Source organism: Sus scrofa, chromosome 14 (genome assembly GCF_054392235.1).
Source record: "Sus scrofa isolate SSC_HxYL_T2T_F1_AM1 chromosome 14, Sscrofa_HxYL_maternal_Yorkshire_Landrace_v2.0, whole genome shotgun sequence".
Lineage (NCBI taxonomy): Eukaryota > Metazoa > Chordata > Mammalia > Artiodactyla > Suidae > Sus > Sus scrofa.
In genome coordinates, this window is record NC_139396.1 from 59,042,277 (window position 1) to 59,062,496 (window position 20,220).

At 46.0% G+C, this 20,220-nt stretch overlaps 1 protein-coding gene across 11 annotated transcripts in view; it reads left to right on the forward strand.

Moving 5' to 3' along the window:
• Window positions 1–20,220, forward strand: part of TBX5 (T-box transcription factor 5) — a 95,097-nt gene that overhangs the window by 43,639 nt on the left and 31,238 nt on the right. For 3 of the 11 annotated variants that reach the window (XM_013982915.3, XM_084994810.1, XM_013982910.3), the window contains one exon: window positions 8,145–10,340. The exons of 2 other annotated variants lie outside the window; for them this stretch is intronic. In XM_013982915.3, the coding sequence (XP_013838369.1) occupies window positions 8,145–8,725 (581 nt within the window). In that variant the 3' untranslated portion in view covers window positions 8,726–10,340. Of the gene's footprint in view, window positions 1–1,600; window positions 3,456–8,144; window positions 10,341–13,619; window positions 17,578–20,220 lie in introns of those variants that run through there. 6 more of the 11 variants (XM_084994812.1, XM_084994811.1, XM_013982911.3 and 3 more) reach the window with 3 other exon arrangements.

Below are 20,220 nucleotides of genomic sequence, written 5' to 3' on the forward strand. Positions count from 1 at the left end.
GACCCCTAGCCTGGGAACCTCCATATGCCACAGATGCGGCCCTAAAAAGCAAAAAAAACACAACTCACCAGGTTTGAATTAAAGAGTTCTTTCAATTAAATTAATGTCAGACTAAAAAAAAAAAAAAGGAGGAAGTTACAGAGAATCAGGGCACTGTCTTAGGTTCAGGATTTCCAGCAGCATCATTGTAAGTGCAGCAAAGGATGCAGGGGAAAGACTTCAAAAGCAAGGCTGATGAACCTCTTCAAGTGATGTGAACAGTTGGCTTGTATGGTGCTTCGAGGAATCCTCGAGTGACCTAGGGATCAACTTGAGGTGGCCCCAGGGGAGGCTGAATTCAGTGGTTGGTCCATTGCTGTATGTCCCAGCAGTGTGGTCATGGATAACTTGCTTCAACTGTTTTCTGAGCCTCAATCCCCTTTTCTGCAACATGGGGTTAATAGGAGTACCTACCCAGCAGGTTTGTTATGAGATGAAATGAGATGATCCAGGTCAAGCACCCAAAAGTGCCTGGTACCTATAAGTCCCCGTGAGCTAGCCGCTGCCCTGCCCTTGGGAAACTCACACTGTCACAAGCAGCTCAGACATTGTGTGACTCATTGTAGTCTTGTTTGATGAAAATGGCAATCAAATGCTATAAAGGAGATATGCAAAGTCCTAACAGAAATCAAAGTTGGGGGTTCCCATTGTGGCTCAGTGGGTTACAAACACAACTAGGATCCACGAGGATGTGGTTTCAATCCCTGGCCTCATTCAGCGGGTTAAAGATCCGGCATTGAGGCAAGTCTCGGTGTAGTCACAGATTCGGCTTAGATTAGACCCCTAGCCTGGGAACTTCCATATGGTGCAGGTGGGGCCCTAAAAAAAAAAGAAAAAAATCAAAATGGGATATTGGACTAGGGTGGGTTGTGGGAAAGGATTTCAGCTGAGGTCTGCAGAGAGTGGAAGTTGGAAAGGAGATGGGGGAGTCCAGTCTGTGTCCAGGTGTGGAAAGAGTATAAGTGCAGTCTTTTGGAAGATGGGGAGCCCGCTTCCACTGGGGGAGTGGACGAAAGCCTGGGGTGGCTGGAACCCAGAGCAGGGGAAAGTGATGAGAGATGAGGCTGCTAGGGTAGGCAAGGACCAGCACAATGCCAGCTCTCGTAAGCCATTAGAGAAGTTCAGATTTTATCCTAACACTGACATGTGGCCATGGAAGGGGTTTGAACCCCTTAGTGGTGAGCAGTGTGATTCTCTCTCCTTTTTTTTTAATGGTTGCACCCTTGGCATATGGAGGTTCCCAAGCCAGGGATCGACCAAGCCACAGCTGCAACCTATGCCACAGCCGCAGCAACTCTATATCCTTAACCCACTGCACCGGGCTGGGGATGGAACCCATGCCTTTGCAGTGACCTGAGCTGCTGCAATCGGATTATTTTATTTATTTATTTATTTATTGTCTTTTTGTCTTTTTAGGGCTGCACCCGTGTCATATGGAGGTTCCCAGGCTAGAGGTCTAATCTGAGCTACAGCTGTACATCTGCCAGCCTACACCACAGCCACAGCAACATCAGATCTGAGCAACATCTGCAACCTACACCACAGCTCATGGCAATGCCAGATCCTTAATCCACTGAGCGAGGCCAGGGATCGTACCTGCAACCTCATGGTTCCTAGTCGGATTCTTTTCTGCTGCACCATGATGGGAACTCCTGCAGCTGGATTCTTAATCCACTGCACTACAGCAGGAGCTCATTGGGTTTTTCTTTGGAGCAGTCACTTTGCTGTGATAGAATTGATGCCAGGGCCCTGTTGAGAGCCTGTTGCAGGCTCTGAGGTGTGAGATGATGGTGGCTCAGACCTAGCTGTGGAGGGAAGAGCTGGAGGTGTGGGGGATCTGGACTTCGGGGGTGGCTGCAGGTAACGAGGCGAAGAACTGCCCGTCTCTCATGAATGCAGAAACTGAGGCTCAGAGAGACTGAGAAACTGGCCTGGAGTCCCTCTCAGCTTAGGGAGCAACTCTGCTCCCAAATCATACTGAGGTCTGTGCTCTTGGGGCGCAGGGCTCTTTTCACCTTTACAGAAACCTCTGCCCTTCTCACCTCCCTCCACCCCCCAAAAGGGAGCTCCCAGGGACAGAGAACATTCCAGCCAAGCTCCGTCTGTCCTGCTTGCCTGCCTCGGAGACGACAAAAAGCAATTCATCATCAGCCTCCATTGTAAAGTGATAAGGAATCAGCCGAGGTTTCCTTCCAGTTTGGGATTCCCGTTAAGTGATAACTCCATGGGTGGCTTCCACCCCTCACCCCCCACCCCCCCCGCCCACCCGCCCCGGCCCCTGCCTCTGCCCCACTATCTGACTTCCCCTCATTGTCTGTCTCCTTTCCAGTGAGCCGGGGGGCAGCCCCAATGAAATGTCAAAGGGCCAGGCAGGCCAGAGGGCCCCTTGTGTTTGGACCCAGCTGTCTCCAAACTATCTCTCCCGATGGATGGAGCCAAGAAAGCTGGGAAAAGTCTTTTATCAATGCCACTCAATCAAAGCCAGGACCCCAGGGCCTGGGAGAGCACTTGTCTGTCTTTCTGTCCTCCCCCTCCCACCCTGACCACCCTCCCCACCATTGGAAACCAGATGCAACCCAAAGAAAGATTTTAGCTGAGCCACGTACCATACTGGATGCTGAAAGGGAAGCAGGGGTCAGTGGGAGGGGGGATTGCAGATAGTAGAGGCTTTTGTATTTTCTTGGTCTCTACTTTTTAGTAACTCTCCATCCTCTCCATCCTTCACTGGATCCCCACTGTGGTCTTGGAGCCCCAGTAGTTGCTGTACATCCCATTTTGCAGGGGGGCAAGTAGAGGACTAAGAGCTTGGTTAGAGTCCCAAGGTTATGTGGCCGGGGAGTGGCAGATGTGGAAGGCATTCATCGCAGAAACAGGGATTGCACGTTTACTTCACAGTGGGCACTCTGCCGCATGCTGAAGGTAAGGGGGGAGCAAGATGGCAGAGGTCTCTGTTCCCAGGACACTTGTATTCTCATAGAGGGGACAGACAGTAAGCAAAGTCAGTCAATTTCATGGCTCAGGGAGTGGCTAGCTGAGGTTTAAGCTGGAGTTTTGATTCACCATCTGGGATCTTCCCATAATACCATAACATCCCAGGTCTTTTTTTGTGTGTGCTTTCTAGGGCCATACCTGCGGCATATGGAAGTTCCCAGGCTAGGGGTTGAATCAGAGCTTCAGCTGCCGGCTTACGCCACAGCCACAGCTTTGTGGGATCCGAGCCTAATCTGAGACCTACACTACAGCTCTCAGCAACACCAGATCCCTGACCCATGGAGCGAGGCCAGGGATCGAACCCGCATCTTCATGGATAGTAGTCAGATTCGTTTCCCCTGGGCCCAAAAGGAAACTCCCTCAGGTCTTTTCACTTTAAGCTAAGAGCATGGGGACACACACATACAAAAAAAAAGAAACAAAAATCCATCCATCCATCCATAAAGGTCAAGGTTACTACTTTTTCATATTCTTTGAACACAGTGGGTTTCAGGAAAACTGAAAGGCTGAGCCATCTATTCAAAAGAGCACTGTTTTGGGAGTCAGAAGGCCTGAGTTAGAGTCTTACTTCTGACTTGTTGAAGGTCATTCAGCTAAGCAGTGGCAGCTCACCCCTCTGCCTCCAGGGTCTCTGTCTGTGGAGGCTCTCTAAGCATCCTTCATCTGAATGAACTCCACCAACAAGAAAAATGACCCATTTGGGAATGGTGACAATATTTGCTCAATGAGATTAGTGTTTTGAAAGCAGCTCTGTGAGTTTTCGAGCTCTGGAATCCACCCAAATACCTTCAAGTATTGGCTGTCCTTCACAGAACCACCTATCCAGTCTTCCAAGAGGGAAACGAGAATCAACCCATATCACTTGGGCAGATAAGATTTGAACACTGACTTTATGTACAAGAAAGATAGACAGAAAGTAGACTGTGCTTTTATTATCTCAATTCCTACATGAAATTTACGTATTATTCCCATGTATAAACAAGAACTGAGATTGGAGTGTCCAGTGGTTCACCCAAGGTCACGTAGCCCCTGAGTCAGAGACATAACACGGTGCCCTAATATCTGTGTCCTGGATTCATTATTAAAGCCACTTTATCCAGGATCTACAGCATCTAGAAACATGCAAGGCACCAGGGATTTTCACAGTGCTCTGTGGTGATCGGCGGTCGGAATCAGGAAGAGCTTTGCAGTTATCCAAGAGACTCAGTGGTGTTCCAGACTTTTGAAGTACAGTTGACCACTCTTACACAACTTTCTGAAACCAAGCTGTGAGCTCGTCTCATGGAGGACTTGACCCTTGACGCCAGCCTGTTCCTAACCGTGGGAGATAAACAGGACAGAGGTCTTTTGCTGTTGATCAGTTCTCAGGCTCCCAATAAAAAGAAAGAAACCAAACCATCACCAAAATAAACACAGAGATTACATCCCCAAGCATTTATCACGACCAACGTGAGATGTGGATCCTGGCTTTGGAATTTCTTTACAGTGTCACGAGGACCAAGAGGCACTGGGAAACGCTCAGGTCCTGTTTGCATCAATAAGCCAGCATCGAGTTTTTCTTAGGACTCTGCATCAGCACTTTGGGGCATTAAAGACTGGAATGTGTAATTTTATGATTTTCCAAAATGTGCTCTGGCCTTTTTCATATTATTCTTCCTTTTTTACTTGTAACAACTCTGGAAGGGGATCAGAAACTTGGGAATGGTTAGTTTGCCTTGTTTTTTTTTTTTTTTTTCTTTTGCCAAGGGTACCCTGCAGCTGTACTTTCTATTATTGAAAAGGGGAACGCCCTGGTTAAATGGAAAACCCAAAGGTTATGATTCCAGCAATAATGGAAACATTCAGATTTATGGATTGGGGGTGGGGATGGAAGGAAGAATGGAGGGAAGGAATCAAGAGGAGGTGGCCAGGACAAAAAAAAGTCCAGTGTAGCAATGTCTTTAAGATGCACTGCTCCCCCAACCCCCCTGAAAAAAACACACCCAGTTGAAAGATGAAAAATGTGGCCACTTGCTCATCGGGATGTCTTCGAACATCTGCATAGTTGGCATGATGTAGCTAGAATACCTAGAAAAGCGGCTGCATTTTTTTTCACTGTTTTGGGGACCAATATTTGGGCGCCCTGTAGGTCCCAGATGCGTCCCAGAAAGAGTCTGGCTAAAAATAAGTTTGCTTGCTGTTAGGTGGGTACAACCTTGGTGTAGATGTGTGTTATTTGGGGATATTTTTGACTTACCTGGGGGTATCACTTGGAGAATGCGGCAAGTGGAGGTGTCTGGTGGAAGCCATCCCCAAGCTACCCTCCTCTCGGTGGGCAGTTGGTTTATAATCCAGCACGAAGCCACAGGACTTACTATGGGGAGAATGGCTGGCTTGGAGCTTGAAATCCAAGGCTTACTTGCTGTTCGCAGAGTTCAGCCTCCCACTCTCGCTGCACAGGGAGGGGGTGAAGAGGGGCCAGGAGGTGTGCTGAATGGTCCACAACTACCCGGCATGGTACCTGGTACTTGAGTAGAGGACTCAGGTAATATCTGTTGGATGATGGGGTGAGTGGTGTTGGATATGAGAGGTTTGGAGAGCTGGAAGCAAGGTGTGCCCAGCAAAAGTGAATCAGACCTGGTTTGCTTCCAGCTTCCGCTCCTTCCCAACTGCATGGCCTTGAGCAGGTGACTTCTCTGAGCTTCGGCTTCTGCTGTCAAAAAGGGAGACTGAAAACAGCCTCCTTAAGGAATGACTATGAGATGAGAGGCAGATCACTTAGCAGGTGCTCAAGAAATAATAGCTCTTTTCCCCTCCCTTATTTAGTCCTGTGTTCTGCCTTCATACCATAGACTGTCATTGTGGTCACAATTGTGAGGATGTTCCTGCTATTTCATTTGTCGTCATGCTCCCCACAGACAGGCATATTCCTTAATGTTACTCATTAGGAAGAGAGTGGAAGGGAGGGAAGAAAACCTCCAGTTTGAGGAGTAAAATTCCAACCAAGGAATGAACCTTGAGGTTTACACCTTGGTAGAAACCCCAAGTATTGCTTCCCCTGAAGGAAACACCTGGAGGTGTCTTATTACAGATGAGGTCTGTCAGGATGCAGGTGGTGGTGCCCTGGCAACAAGAGCTGCCCGTAGTGATGGATACCAGGAGATTTACATGCTCAATTTTATTTCTTAGCTGCCCAGGGTGGTACGTCCTATTAATTCTTATTCAAAGATGATAAACAGGAGCCCCAGAGACAACAGATGTCCTGCTGGGGTAGCACTGATGTTAAGTAGAGGAGCCAGATTCAAACTCAAGCATGTCAGGGCTTCTTAACCCCAGGGTCTGGGTTTTAGGAAGCCACCTGCAGTTGTGTGCATCACTTTGGTCTATACATACAGTTCTTAAAACTTCCTGTTTCAGCGTATTTTTCTAGGAGAGAGCCCAGCATTTTCATTAGTCCCCAAAGGGGTCAGGGGCCCCAGAGAGGTCAATGGTGACCCTCTTTCAGAGACAGAACTATCTCCACTGCTCCAAACTAGGGAATAATTAATTAGTGCCTGCAGGGAGTTCCTATTGTGGCTCAGCGGTAACCAACCCAACTAATATTTATGAGGATGCGGGTTCGATCCCTGGCCTCCCTCAGTGGGTTGAGGATCCAATGACACTGTAAGCTCTGGTGCAGGTTGCAGCTGCAGCTTGGATCTGGTGTTGCTATGGCTGTGGCTGTGACTGGCAGCTCTGAGTGGACCTCTAGCCTGGGAACTTCCATATGCTGCGGGTGCGGCCCTACAAAGCAAAATAAAAAAATAAAAAAATTAGTGCCTGCAGTAGGGAAGTGACTTGCTCAGCAAGGAAACAGCAACATATTAATTCGTACCAACTCAATAGATATTACCTGCATCCTTGTTCACATAAGGCATCAGGAAAGGATTTGGGGATTTATTCGCGTGCCCATTCACTGATCCATTTGTCCATCCATCTGTCCATGCATTGCATGAATATTTGTTGCTTGCCTTTCTGTCCAGCATGGCATTGAAGAAAAAGGATTTTTTTTACCTAGGTGACTAGGATTCGAATCCTAGCTTCACTGTTTATGAGCCATGTAAGGCTGTTTGGCAAGTTTCTTAACCTCTCTGTCTCCTTTCTCTCATCTGTAAAATGAGGATCTAAGGGAACCTGCCTCGTAGCGGGGTTGAGAAGATTAAATGGGTGACCTTACAGAGAGTATTCAGAACAGTGCCAGGTGGTGTAAATGCTCTATGTGTTTTTATCATTTTTGTTGATGCTGTTGTTACTATTTTTGTTATTAGACAGGTCCCAGGTTCTGGGAATATCATGTTGGGTAATCCAGACAATGTCCTTCCTTCATGGAATTTACATGCTGGGGAGGAGAGAAGATAATACTAATAATTGCTATTTATTGAGCATTTCCTTGTGTCGACCTCTGGACTAGGTGCTTAATCTATATTTTCCCATTTCATTGTCAACACTTCCCTTTCTAGAAGGTTCTATTATGCCCCTTTCCATTTTACAGATGAAGAAGCAGAGCTAGTTTCCCCAGTTTACTAGAAACTATATAAAGCATTTTTTCTAACGACTGTCTTAATGTCCTACTGTGGGAATATACTCATTTTTTTTTAAAGAGTTCTCATTGTGGCTCAGCAGGTTAAGGACCCAGCATTGTCTGTGTGAGGATGTGGGTTCGATCCTGGCCTCTCTCAGTGGTTAAGGATCCAGTGTTGCCGCAAGCGGCAATGTAGGTTGCAGATGCGGCTCGGATCCAGTGTTGCTGTGGCTGTGGTGTAGGCTGGCAGGTGCAGCTCTGATTAGCCCTCTAGCCTGGAAACTTCTCTATGTCACAGGTATGGCCATAAACAGAAAGGAAAGAAGGAAGGAAGGAAAGAGAGAGAGAAAGAAAGGAAGGACAAAAGAAGGAAACTGAGCTCAGGTCAGGCTGTTTGCTTAGAACTCTGTAGCCCATGGTCTTAGCCATGACAGTCCACCCCCTTTTGCTCAGAATGGAGGTTGGCGCTGTCTTCCAGGCATAATTCTTCAGCCCTTGGGCCAAATGTCTGTCTCTGCCTTGAGCTGTGGGGTGGCTGGTCCTGGCCTCATAGGTGTCTGTCCTCCTGTCTCAGCAGATGAAGAATGTTCCACCACAGAGCATCCCTATAAGAAGCCCTACATGGAGACGTCACCCAGTGAAGAGGACCCCTTCTACCGAGCCGGCTACCCCCAGCAGCAGGGTCTGGGTGCCTCCTACCGGACAGAGTCAGCCCAGCGGCAGGCCTGCATGTACGCCAGCTCCGCACCACCCAGTGAGCCGGTGCCCAGCCTGGAGGACATTAGCTGCAACACGTGGCCCAGCATGCCTTCCTACAGCAGCTGCACAGTCACCACCGTGCAGCCCATGGACAGGCTACCCTACCAGCACTTCTCTGCTCACTTCACCTCGGGGCCCCTGGTCCCCCGGCTGGCTGGCATGGCCAACCACGGCTCCCCGCAGCTGGGGGAGGGAATGTTCCAGCACCAGACCTCCGTGGCCCACCAGCCTGTGGTCAGGCAGTGTGGGCCTCAGACTGGCCTCCAGTCCCCGGGCAGCCTTCAAGCGTCTGAGTTCCTGTACTCTCATGGTGTGCCAAGGACCCTGTCCCCGCATCAGTACCACTCTGCTGTGCACGGGGTCGGCATGGTTCCAGAGTGGAGTGACAACAGCTAAAGCGAGGCCTGCTCCTTCACTGACGTTTCCAGAGGGAGGGGAGAGAGGGAGAGAGACAGTCACAGAGAGAACCCCAAGAACGAGATGTCGCATTTCACTCCATGTTCACGTCTGCACTTGAGAAGCCCACCCTGGACACTGATATAATCAGTAGCTTGAAACCACAATTCAAAAAATGTGACTTTGTTTTGTCTCAAAACTTAAAAAATCGACAAGAGGCGATGAGTCCCAACCCCCCCTACCCCGCCCCCACCATCCACCACCACCACAGTCATCAACTGGCCACATTCACACGACCTCCAGATGCCCTCCGGGATTCCTTCTTTTGGTCTCCAGAAAGTCTTGCCTCATGGAGTGTTTTATCCCAAAACATAGATGGAGTCATTCCCTGTCTTGGTGTTACTGTTGACATTGTTATATAATAAATAATAATATATTTTTTTCTTTCAATTTTCTTAATGGGACCCAGTCCCTTATTTTGGGGGAGGTCTGAGGCAAATATGTTTCAACATACTTGCTTGCGGGGTTCCCCCCAACACCCATACTCCACCCCCCCAAATCTAAATTCACCGAGCCTCCCCCTTAACTAAGAAATTACCTACCTCTGCCACGTGATGTTTCTGCAAAGCTTCCTGGTGTCCCAGCTTCTGTCCGCTTTGGTCCTACCTGCCCCCTCCTCAAGGAGTCTAGTTCTGCCTTCTCCCCACCAGTGGAGTCAGGATAAGGCTGGAATCCATCAGGCGTCCCATCTTACCCAGCCCTCCAGCCGTCCCAGCTCGGTGTCTTTCCAGCCTGCTAAAATGTGGCCTATAGCTTCCCTACCGGAAAGAGTGCTTTGAAAAACTTAAAAAGCCCCGGTTTACATTCGGGCAGAACTGTGATAAGCAAGGCGAAAGCTCTGTGCTGACAAGCGTTGTGAAAAAGCCAAAGTAAATACTCGTCCCCATTTAAAAAAAAAAAAAAAAAAAACAACCGAAAAAAACAAAGCCAGCCCCCAGCTTCCAAACCTCCATCGCTGACGACCTGACCTGGATGCCTAGATGCAAAGCCACATCCACAACCCCCAAAGAAGAGGCAAGACTGTACTCACTGATCAGCTCTCCCCAAAGGCATCACACCAGCACCAAATGCAGACACAAAACTGTGGTTATTGAAAGCAGAAAACGGTGTTTAAAAAAAAAGTGTGTAAGTAAAACATTATTGCAGGGTTCTTCAGATGTAATATTTTCCTGGTACTATTTATTTATAAATAGGAGTTCTAATTAAGTAATAACGTGAAATGAAATCCAGCATGGGAGCTGGCCAAGAGCTTTTAATTTTATTGATACTCAAAACCAAGTTTGCGTTTTTTGTTTTTTTGTTTTTTCCTTTCAGATGTGCTTTGCTTTCTTGATTAAAAAAAGTTGTTGTTTTTTTTAACTGACCCTAATAAAGAGAACAGGGTAATATGTGAGACTGCGTATGTTCAAGCACGTGAGAGTGTGTATGTTTGTAATGTGAGCGTCTATGCGATTATGTCGTTATATGTTGCGAAGGGGGGGAGGGTAAGAATTAAGTAGTCGTTCAGTATATTTGTGTGCCAATTAATGCCTAATAAATACTGCGTGCTTAAAAAGGACAAGGGACTTGAACACCCATTTTTTCCCCCCTGTTCTTTCAGTGGACAATCAGGTGGAGGAAACAGAAGGACTTGCCTTGCAGGAAAGGTTTTCACGCCGTCTACTTTCTCTGGCTAGTCTCAGGGGTGTTTGGAATCCAGTGCTCAGGTGTGATGGGGTGGAATAGGTTTACCTGGTTTAGCTCTCTGGAATGGAGATCATTTGTTGGAATTAAATTTAGGTTGGCTTGGAAAAGAAAAACTGTCCAGAATCCCAACTGATCCAAAAATGATATCGGCCATACTGCATGGAACACCTAAGACGTGGTGTCCTGACGGATCTTTTTTTGAGTCAATTCCCTGGAACCAAGTATTTTGGAGGCCCCTGTAGAGGCAGCTTTATGGACCTTCAGTGAATGTTTACTGAAAACTTGCCAATTTAGGATGCGTGGGTTTGTCCTCTATGACACATACAGGGCAGAACGGGGCAGCAAAATGGCTAAGTAAATGAGGGCTTCAGATTTTCCCCCATTATTATAATTTTAATGCCTACACCTTTCAAGGGATCTAGAACCATCAACTATGTCACACCCCCTTAAAACGGGGACACCTATCTTGATCCCAAATTATTCATTAAACCGGTCTCCCTGGACCTTTCTCAGGCAAAGAGCTCCCAGGAAGTGTGAATTAATTATAAAGAAGTGAAAATTCGGCTTCTTTTAAGTACAGTGGAGAAACTAGGTCAATGGCCTTCCTGTCCTCACAGAGAATGGATTAGTGAAATTTCACTGAATAAGTTCTGTCTGTGATCTAAACGGATATTTATTCTGATGGGGTCAAAAAAAAGAGGGTGTCTTTGAAAAAATAACTTTCCAAACTAATTTACCAGCTATACAAGATAGGCCGTCGTCCACTTTCTCAAGAGCATTGCAAGAATACCGAATTAACACACCCTTCCTCAGCACTCAAACAGTTGCCTCACTGGAAAATCATTAAAAACAGGAGCACAGCAAGTTTCATAAATCAAAAAAGGAACATTCTCCTTCCATAACAGATGCAGGTTCACCTCTTTCGGTTTCAAACAATGGCTATAAAAGATCTTTTCACTGAATTGGTAGGTTTAAGGATGTCATATATAAATATCTGTGTGGTTTTATCCTTGTTTAGATGTCAAAAGGCACAACACAAATTGCTATACTTCTGAATTATATTTAGTGGATGATGCTTGCTCTGGACTAGATGTGTGATAAATACTGAGGAAGCAGTGGTGAACCGGGTCATGGAGGTTGTGTCCTCCTGTAGCTTATGGTTTTGTGGGAGAAACAGCCTTTAGGAAATTGCCTGCATAATTAGCAAGTTGCAAAGGCAGAGGAAACCATGGAAGCAGCGTGCATGATGCCCTTACGAAATAAGACAGGGAGTCTTAACTTGGTTTGGAGGAGGTGACTTTTGAGGCAAGCCCTGAAGGATGAGTAGGAATTAGCCAGGTGAAAAGTTGGGAGGAAAAGCATTTCAGGTAGAGGAAATAGCTTGTGCAAAGGTCCTGGGGCAGAAATGGTGATGGAGGAATGAGATACAGATTTACAAATGGGTTGTAGTCACCGAATCTGCATTCATTCATCTATTCAACAAGCGCATGTTAAAGTCACAGCCTTTATGATAAACGCTCTTACTTGTTGAAGGCCCTCTTTTCCAGTTTCTTCCCACAGCTGCAGAGGACAGACTGGACCTATGAGCCAGCAGGCTTCTTTGTTCTTGGCAGAGAAGCATTAGAGCATCCTTCTGGCTCCCTTGTCCAGCCCTGAGCCCTCAAGTGTGGGACTCAAAGTTGTGGGGTAGAGGATCACCAGAGCCCTCAGCAGCTCTGATCATGAGTATTCTGGAGCTCAGAGAGGTTGAGAACACCCCCAAAATCACACAGCTGTAGTGTGGCAGAGCTCAGCACAGAACCTAAGTTTGCCCAAGCCTTAGCTTCCTTAGTCTCTAAAAGGAAATGTTCTATCTCCTTCAAAGGACTGTTGTGAGATTTAAGTGAGATAATACCTCTGGAAATGTCCAGTCAAGTCCCTAACACAGTAGATGCTCAATAAATGCTTGAAAAGACTTTGATATATGAAATGCAAGTTAAATATAACTTTTTACTTACTAACAGAGCAAGTGCATATTTTAAAAATAACTACACATGTTGCTAATGAGAAAATAGGAAATTTCATAAACTGCCAGCTGGAATGAAGATAGAAACTGTGTAAAGAGAGTTTAGAAAAATAGGTCAAAAGTGCTAAAAATGTGCTAATCATTTAACATAAGAATTCTGTTCCTTAGGTCATAATCTGGAGCGTGCATATTTATTTTCTGGAATGTTTATAGTGATTTTTTTTAATCATCCAAAACCAGAGACAGTCTTGTTATACAATATGGGGTTGGAGTACATAAATTGTATATAAATATAAGTAGTTCTATAGCTAGGGTTCAACCAGAGAGGTAGAACCAGTGAGAGATATCCAGATATGTACTAAGAGCTTTACTGGGAGTTTCCTGGTGGCCTAGTGGGTTAAGGATCTGCTGTTGTCACTGCCATGGCTCAGGTTGCTGCGTTTTGATTCCTGGCCTGGGAAGTTCCACATGCCACCAGGGCAGCCCTTCCCCCCGCCCCCCCAAAAAAGAGCTTTATTGAAAGGAATTGGCTTCCTGACTGTGGGGTAGGTAAGTCTAAAATCCCTAGGGCAGGTCATTAGGAAGAGTGGTGCTTTAGTCTGCTCAGGCTGCCAGAACAAAATACCACAGACTGGGTGGCTTACATGACAGAAATTTATTTTCTCACGGTTCTGGTGGCTGGGAACTCTGAGATGAAGGTGTGCTTTGTATTACAGCCTCAGGCCTACCTGGTATCAGGGGAGCCAGATTTTAATGTTTTTAATTCTGTTCTCTTTTTAGGGTCACACCTGCAGCATTTGGAAGTTCCTAGGCTAGGGGTTGGAGCAGAGCTAAAGCTGCTGGCGTACGCCACAGCCACAGCAACACCAGATCAAAGCCACATCTGCCACCTACACCGTAGCTCATGGCAGTGCTGGATCCTTAACCCACTGAGTGAGGCCAGTGATTGAACCCATGTCCTCATGGATGCCAGTCCAGGTTCTTCAGCTACTGAGCCACAATGGGAATTCCTGGGAGTCCCATTTTTAATCTTGAGGTTCAGGGCCATGGAAATATCAGATTTTAATACTCTACAGACTGTTTTTCCCATTTTTTAAAACTTTTTTTTGTCTTTTTTTTTTTTTTTTTTTTTTTTTTTTTTAGAGCCATACTCAAGGCATATGAAAGTTCCTAGGCTTAGGATCAAATCAGAGCTACAGCTGCCAGCCTACACCACAGCCATAGCAACTCAGGATCCAAGCCATGTCTGTGACCTACACCACAACTCACAGCAATGCTCGATCCTTAACCCTCTGAACGAGACCAGGGATCGAACCTGCATCCTCACAGATACCAATTGGATTCATTTCTGCCGAGCCATGATGGGAATTCCTCTACAGACTTTTGAGAAGAGGAAAGTGAGGCCTGGGTGTCTGCAAAGAGGAGACAGTGACTTGCTCAAGGCCGTGAGGCTATTTAATGGCAAAGGTGGAGCAAACACCTGGATGAAACTGTACTGGTCTGGGATTCTCTGTGTGATGGGTGTTTGGGATTTTGTGCCCTCCCTGCATTTGTTCCTCCTTCTTTGGAGAATGGTACCCCAGTTCTTTGGGGGGAAGGTTATCATTCTCATTGTGTGCAGTCTTGGTGGCACAGCAGATGCTGTCAGTGCACAGCCCCATCTCCTGGGCTCTTCCTAAGTGTCGCCTGCAGCTCGAGTGCATGGTTCTGCAGACCCCAGTGACTGCCTCTTTCCTGCATCCCGGTCTGTCTCCTTGAAGTCCTTCTCTGGCCGTTGGTGTGTGCTGGGCCAGGGAATTAAGTAACGAGGGATGGGAGAAGCAACCTGTAAATACCCCAGCTCCCTGTCCCCTTGGTGGGACAGTTTCTCTTATGGGGTCCCTAGTGGGACTGAGTCCCAGTTACTCGCAGAGGTGACCTGCTGATTATCACATCCTTCGTTGGTTTCCTTCCCTTCCTGATCTCACTTCCACTTCCTCACCCAAATAAACCACTGCACACAGGTCCCTGTTTTAGGGTTTGCTTGGAGGAAAGCCTATACTAAGTAACGCTGTTAATCCAAGAGCTTCCCCCACCCTTTTAGACAAGAGGATGGGAGCACTTGGCCCAAGAGAGCCTTATTGCCTCTGTGTGTGTCTCTCTCTCCCTCTGCCAGAAAGAGAATCTTGAGTAGAGCAATACACAGACTGAAACTACGAGTGCACACTCAGTCTAGTCCCTATCGAAATTTTTTTTTTTTTTGCTTATAACCTCCAAGGTATATGGAGGTTCCCAGGCTAGGGGTTGAATCAGAGCTGTAGCTGACAGCCTACACCACAGCAACAGCAACGCAGGATCTGAGTCACGTCTGCAATCTACACCACAGCTCTGAAATTCTTTCTTAGCTCCTTCCACCTCGATCCCCAAGAGTGTCCCTTTATTATAATTATGCTTCTCCAATCTTCCCTTCACTTCTGTGAGCTCCCTTTCAAAGCTGCCACCCGCACTTGTAAAGATTGAGCAGAGCATGGCACAACCAAACACGTCATTCTCATCGATAGTCTAGCTGAATGGGGCTTTTTGAAGTTGTGCAGTGTACTGCCTGCCCAGCTGTTCATGGTGGCCCTGTACCCTTGGTACTTCCAATATAATCTTTCCTTGAAGATTGTACCATAGCAGATAAAGACCTTGATATGGAAATAGCCTTCTGCCTTCAGGTAAGTGAATGTCTAAACACTGAGCATGAGATAATTGCAGTGTAGTTGAATCCTGCCAAAACACAAGCCAGGTATTCTTCAGGTTAAACTTCGTCCCTAAAACTAGAGTCCAAAGCAGAAAAAAACAGGTCTCACAAGGAAAACTTGGACAGACTTTGCTTTCTCAATACCAAAGTTGTACAGGGAGTAAGCCTTATTTCTGTTAACTTTCACACAGTTGAAATAACCAGCCAGGAGCTCGGCTAATTGCCAGTGACTTTTCCCAACTCTGTCTGGTTTCTGCCTCCTTTCCATGGGGAGGGAGGTGTACAAAAAATTATATATATATATATATATATTTGCAGGAAAAGAAGGAGAGAAAAAGAGACAGAGAGAGATAAAGGAACCTGAGAAAAGCTTTTACATTGCTCTAATTTCTGAAACATAAAAGCTATTCTTTTAGGGTAAATCCATTTTTTCCCCCGTGGCATTAAGGATAGAAAAATTCCTAGGAAAATAATTTGTCAAGCCCAGACTGATCAAAGATACATATGAAAGGACCTCACTTTTTTTCCTCCCAAGGAAAAAACCAGCCCCCATCTAAGCTCTCAGAATGAATTGGCAATTCATTTGCCGACTGTCAGATAAAGTAGCACAATCCCCATCACATCTTTAACTGGGACTGGACCAGAAGGAAGCAATTCTGTGCCCACCGAATGTACAAGCTGGGGGTATGTTAGTGATTAAGGGATCCTGGCCTGGGGGAGGCAGAGAGATATGACTCAGATTCGAAAATGCACCATAAATCTCGCTCTTTTATTCAAAATGTGTGTTTTATAGTCGTTTCCTGGCCAATTGCTGCCTTGAATAAATATATAACATAGCTGGACTTAGCTTTTAGGCCCGGAGCTGGCGTTTGTCCTGAGGGCCAAGTATTCTTGATATTTCCAAGAACTAGCAAGGAGCAAAGAATGAAGCTCTCCTTTCTTCCTGACTCACCAGCCACATCCGACGTGGGAAATAAAAATAAGAGGTCGGGGCAAATTGGGCAGAGGGAGATAAAGCAACACCTGGTCATTTGAGCTAATTTCTAGCAGGCTGTCATTTCCACCTCCAGACACCCCTCAACAAGGTACACCCAATGAAATTGCCAGCTCTGAGCCACTGACAGCCCTGGGTTAGATCAATATAGACTAATGCATACGTTTGGCCAAAAACCTTGGTCTGGAGGATTAAGGGTTTATTAAAAAAAAAAAATGTTTTTAGGAGATTTCCATTTGTTCTTGAAACTCCAGACCCCCTCAACTTTCACTGTGTCGCATCAAGACTGCCACTTCCAGAGTGGGAAAAGGGAGGAAGACCAGTCTCTTTTTCATCCATTCTCTTTTTCTGCCTTGTTAGCAATTGCAGTTAAGTTTGGAGTTCAAGCCCCAGAGTGTTTTACATCCCTGATTATTGAAGTTTCTTTAGATGCTAAGCATTTTATGTGACTATCATGCATAGGCTCCAAACTTGCTGTTAAATTTAGAAGTCAAGGTCAAATGCAAGATCTACTTAGTTGCAAGAGTCCCAGCATAGCCCTGCGAGGTGTGCAGGGGACCATTCTTGTTCCTGTTTTACAGGTGAGCAAACAGGCTCAGAGGGGCCAAGTTTTCATGGCTGGAATTGACAAACACTTCCACTTCCTCCGTCCCTGCTGCTGGCCACCTGCCGTGTACCCACTACCAAGCCCAAATGACCCAGTCCCCCCCTCCAATAGCTCTCAGTCCACGTGACATGAAATGTCTCGTGCCTGGATTCCTGAGCGTTAGCTCAGGGCCTGGCAAGACGGGGGTGCTGAGACTTCCTGCCAGATTCCCAAATTCCCAACAGGCTGGCTGATCTAATTTGGAGAGAATGTTAATCCTGATATATATGCCGAGGTCAATGGATACTCGCTTATTTCACAGAGAAAGTTCGCAGTGGTCCGAGGAGAGATCTGGAGGAAGAGAGAGGGGAATCTTGTATAGCCTTTTTGTTACAAGGTCATGGCGGGATCTTGGTGTGGAATGAGTTTCAAAAGGACGAAAAGGGAGGTACGTTGGGTGCCTGAGACAGAGCTGAGGCAGGCCAGCGGGAATGGAATCCCCACCCCTGCTCCTTCTCCCCGACGCCAAATCTGGTAAACGTCTTCGATATCTGGTGCTCTGGTTTGTCTAATTGTACAACATTGATCAGAGCATTGAGAATCAAAGCAGCAAAGGCATAAGGCAGAATCTGCACAGCTCTCAGCCTATAATAAGCACTCAGAAAATGGCATTGATGACCAGCACTGTCCTCTCCTGCCTGTTGCCACAGAGACTCTGACTGCCAAGATGCAGCCCACAGGTGGCAGTTAATAATAATAATGCCAAGAATGACTGGAGCTAAAAAAAAAAAAAAAAAAAGAATGATTGGAGCATATCATTGAATCCCATTGGGTTTTGTGTGACCGATTATCTTTTCCACAAGTGCCACAGCAATATTTTGTCTCACACTGTCTTCCGGAACTGTGCTGCCTCTCTCATCAAAGATGGAGCCTGAGTCTCTCCTTAATTATGGGCTGGGGCTTACTTCCGCCCAATAGGCTGTGATGGTGGTGGAGGAACGTTCCCCAGTGCTAAGGGCTGAGCTAAACACAGGCCAGCCCCAGGGTGGGGGAGAGGTGATGATAGTCAGAAAACCTCCCAAGGCCAGGTCGTAAGAGATGCTACAGTTTTTGCCTAATTTGCCCCTGCCATGGGACACTCCCTCTTTTTTTTTTTTTTTTAAACACAAGTATATTTTAATACACAACCCAAATACAAAACACCATGGTAAGCTGATGGCATAAATATGTGGTATTTCATTTGCAATGCATGACAACTGGTTGACATCCTTAGTCACAAATGAATTCTTAGAAACTAGTAACACAGTTGTTGATATTTCAAGGGAAATGAAAACAAAAGAGGAATATGAAATAACACAAGTGACCAGTAAAGAGTATATGTACATGAAGATGACTGAGTTGAATGATAAGAGAGAAAAGCAATTTCTTTTTAATCTCCCATTGTCGAAAATTAAAAATCTAATATTTGCGCAGTTTTAGGAAACAGACCTTCACAAACAAACACTGGGGAACAAGACTGATGAGGATCCATTTATACACTTGGAAATCTGTAGATTGGACTCAAAAATATAAATTTTGGATATCTTTAGTATTAGCAGTTCTACTTCATTGGAACTATTTCAACACATTATAATGATTTATAAATAATTATTATTACATTTAAATAATTTATGAATAAATCATATTTACTGCAAAGAAAAATCTGTGGCTAGTATATGGACCCCCAGAATGACTTGCATATTAATGTGTCAATACCCTCAAAGGATGCATAAAATTAAGAAAATAAAAGGCAAAGTAAAAACATACTTCACAAATTTCCATGTCCTTTGAAATCTTGAAAAAGATGATTTTTTTAAATGAGGGACCCTCACTTTTGAAATGCAGCTGCCATGCTGTGGGGAAGCCCTCGCGAGCTCACCAGAGCGGCCATGAGGAGCAGCCCAGGTGGAGAAGAGCTGAAGCCCCCAGCCTCCAGCCAGACATGCGAGGGAAGAGCCTTTCCGTCATCCTGCCCTCAGCTCCCGACATCATGGGGAGGAGACCACGGCCCGAGGCCATACCCCATCGGCACTAGTAACCCACTGGATCCAGGAGCAGGAGACAGGGTTGTTTTACATCACAAAGGTTTAGGAGAGTTTGCTTCTCAGCCTTCGGAAAGGGAACATCTTGTGTAGTTCATAGAAATCTCTTTGGCTCTGAGCTTCCCAACTGCCAAAACAAGGAGAGAATTATAGTTAGTTAGGAGAGCCCCAAGAGTTCAGAAAAGACAAACAAATCGAGATGTTTGCTAAAAACCAGGAGGCAGTTTTTCCTGGGGTTTTTGTAAAGATGATGTAGCGCTCTGTACCTTTTTTGGTGATATTCTTGAGGCTTACCGTCATGTTAATGAAGCCCAGTAACAAATACCATAGGACCGTCTCTCTTGGGTTCCCTGCACATGCTGATAAAAACCCCAACACCATTTGACAAACTCAAGTGGTACAGAGGCCAAAATCATAAAATCTGGTTACTAAGGTCTCTGAAGCTCTGGCTTAATTTATTGCTATTAAAAAATTTTTTTATTATAGTTGATTTACAATGTTTTGTCAATTTCTGTTGTACAGCAAAGTGACCCAGTTACACACATACATATTCTTTTTCTCACATTATCCTCCATCAGGTTCCATCACAAGTGATTAGATATAATTCCCTGTGCAATACAGCAGGATCGCCTTGCTTATCCACTCCAAAGGCTATAGTTTGCATCTACTAATCCCAAACTCCCAGGCCACCCCACTCTCTGGCTTATATAAAGGGGATGTACTGTAGAAATCAGTAAGCAGTTGGGGTCACGTCTTTATTACCAGCGTCTAGAGCAGAATCTGGCACCAAGGGGATGAAAGTATCTGTTGAATGAATAAAGTATACATCTTTCCAAGTTCCTGTTGTGATTCAGCAGGTTAAGAACCCTACATAATGTCCATGGGATTGTGGGTTCAACCCCTGGCCTCGTTCAGTGGGTTAAGGATCCCGCATTGCTGCAAGCTGCTGTGTAGGTTGTAGACGTGGCTCAGATCTGGTGTTGTTGTGGCTGTGGCATAGGCCAGATCTTTAACCTGCTGAGTGAGGCCAGGGATTGAACCCATATCCTCATGGATACTAATCAGGTTTCTTAATTTCTGCTGAGCCACAACGGGAACTCCCACATGATTTCTCATCACTGAGGAGGTATAAGAAATACCCTGGTTAAAGAGGTAAGAAGTCAGCTTTGGGAGCTGCCGTCATGGCTCAGTGGTTAACGAATCTGACTAGGAACCATGAGGTTGCAGGTTCGATCCCTGATCTCGCTCAGTGGATTAAGGATCTGGCATTACCATGAGCTGTGGTGTAGGTTGCAGACGTGGCTCGGATCTGGCGTTGCTGTGGCTGTGACATAGGCTGGTAGCTACAGCTCTGATTCGAC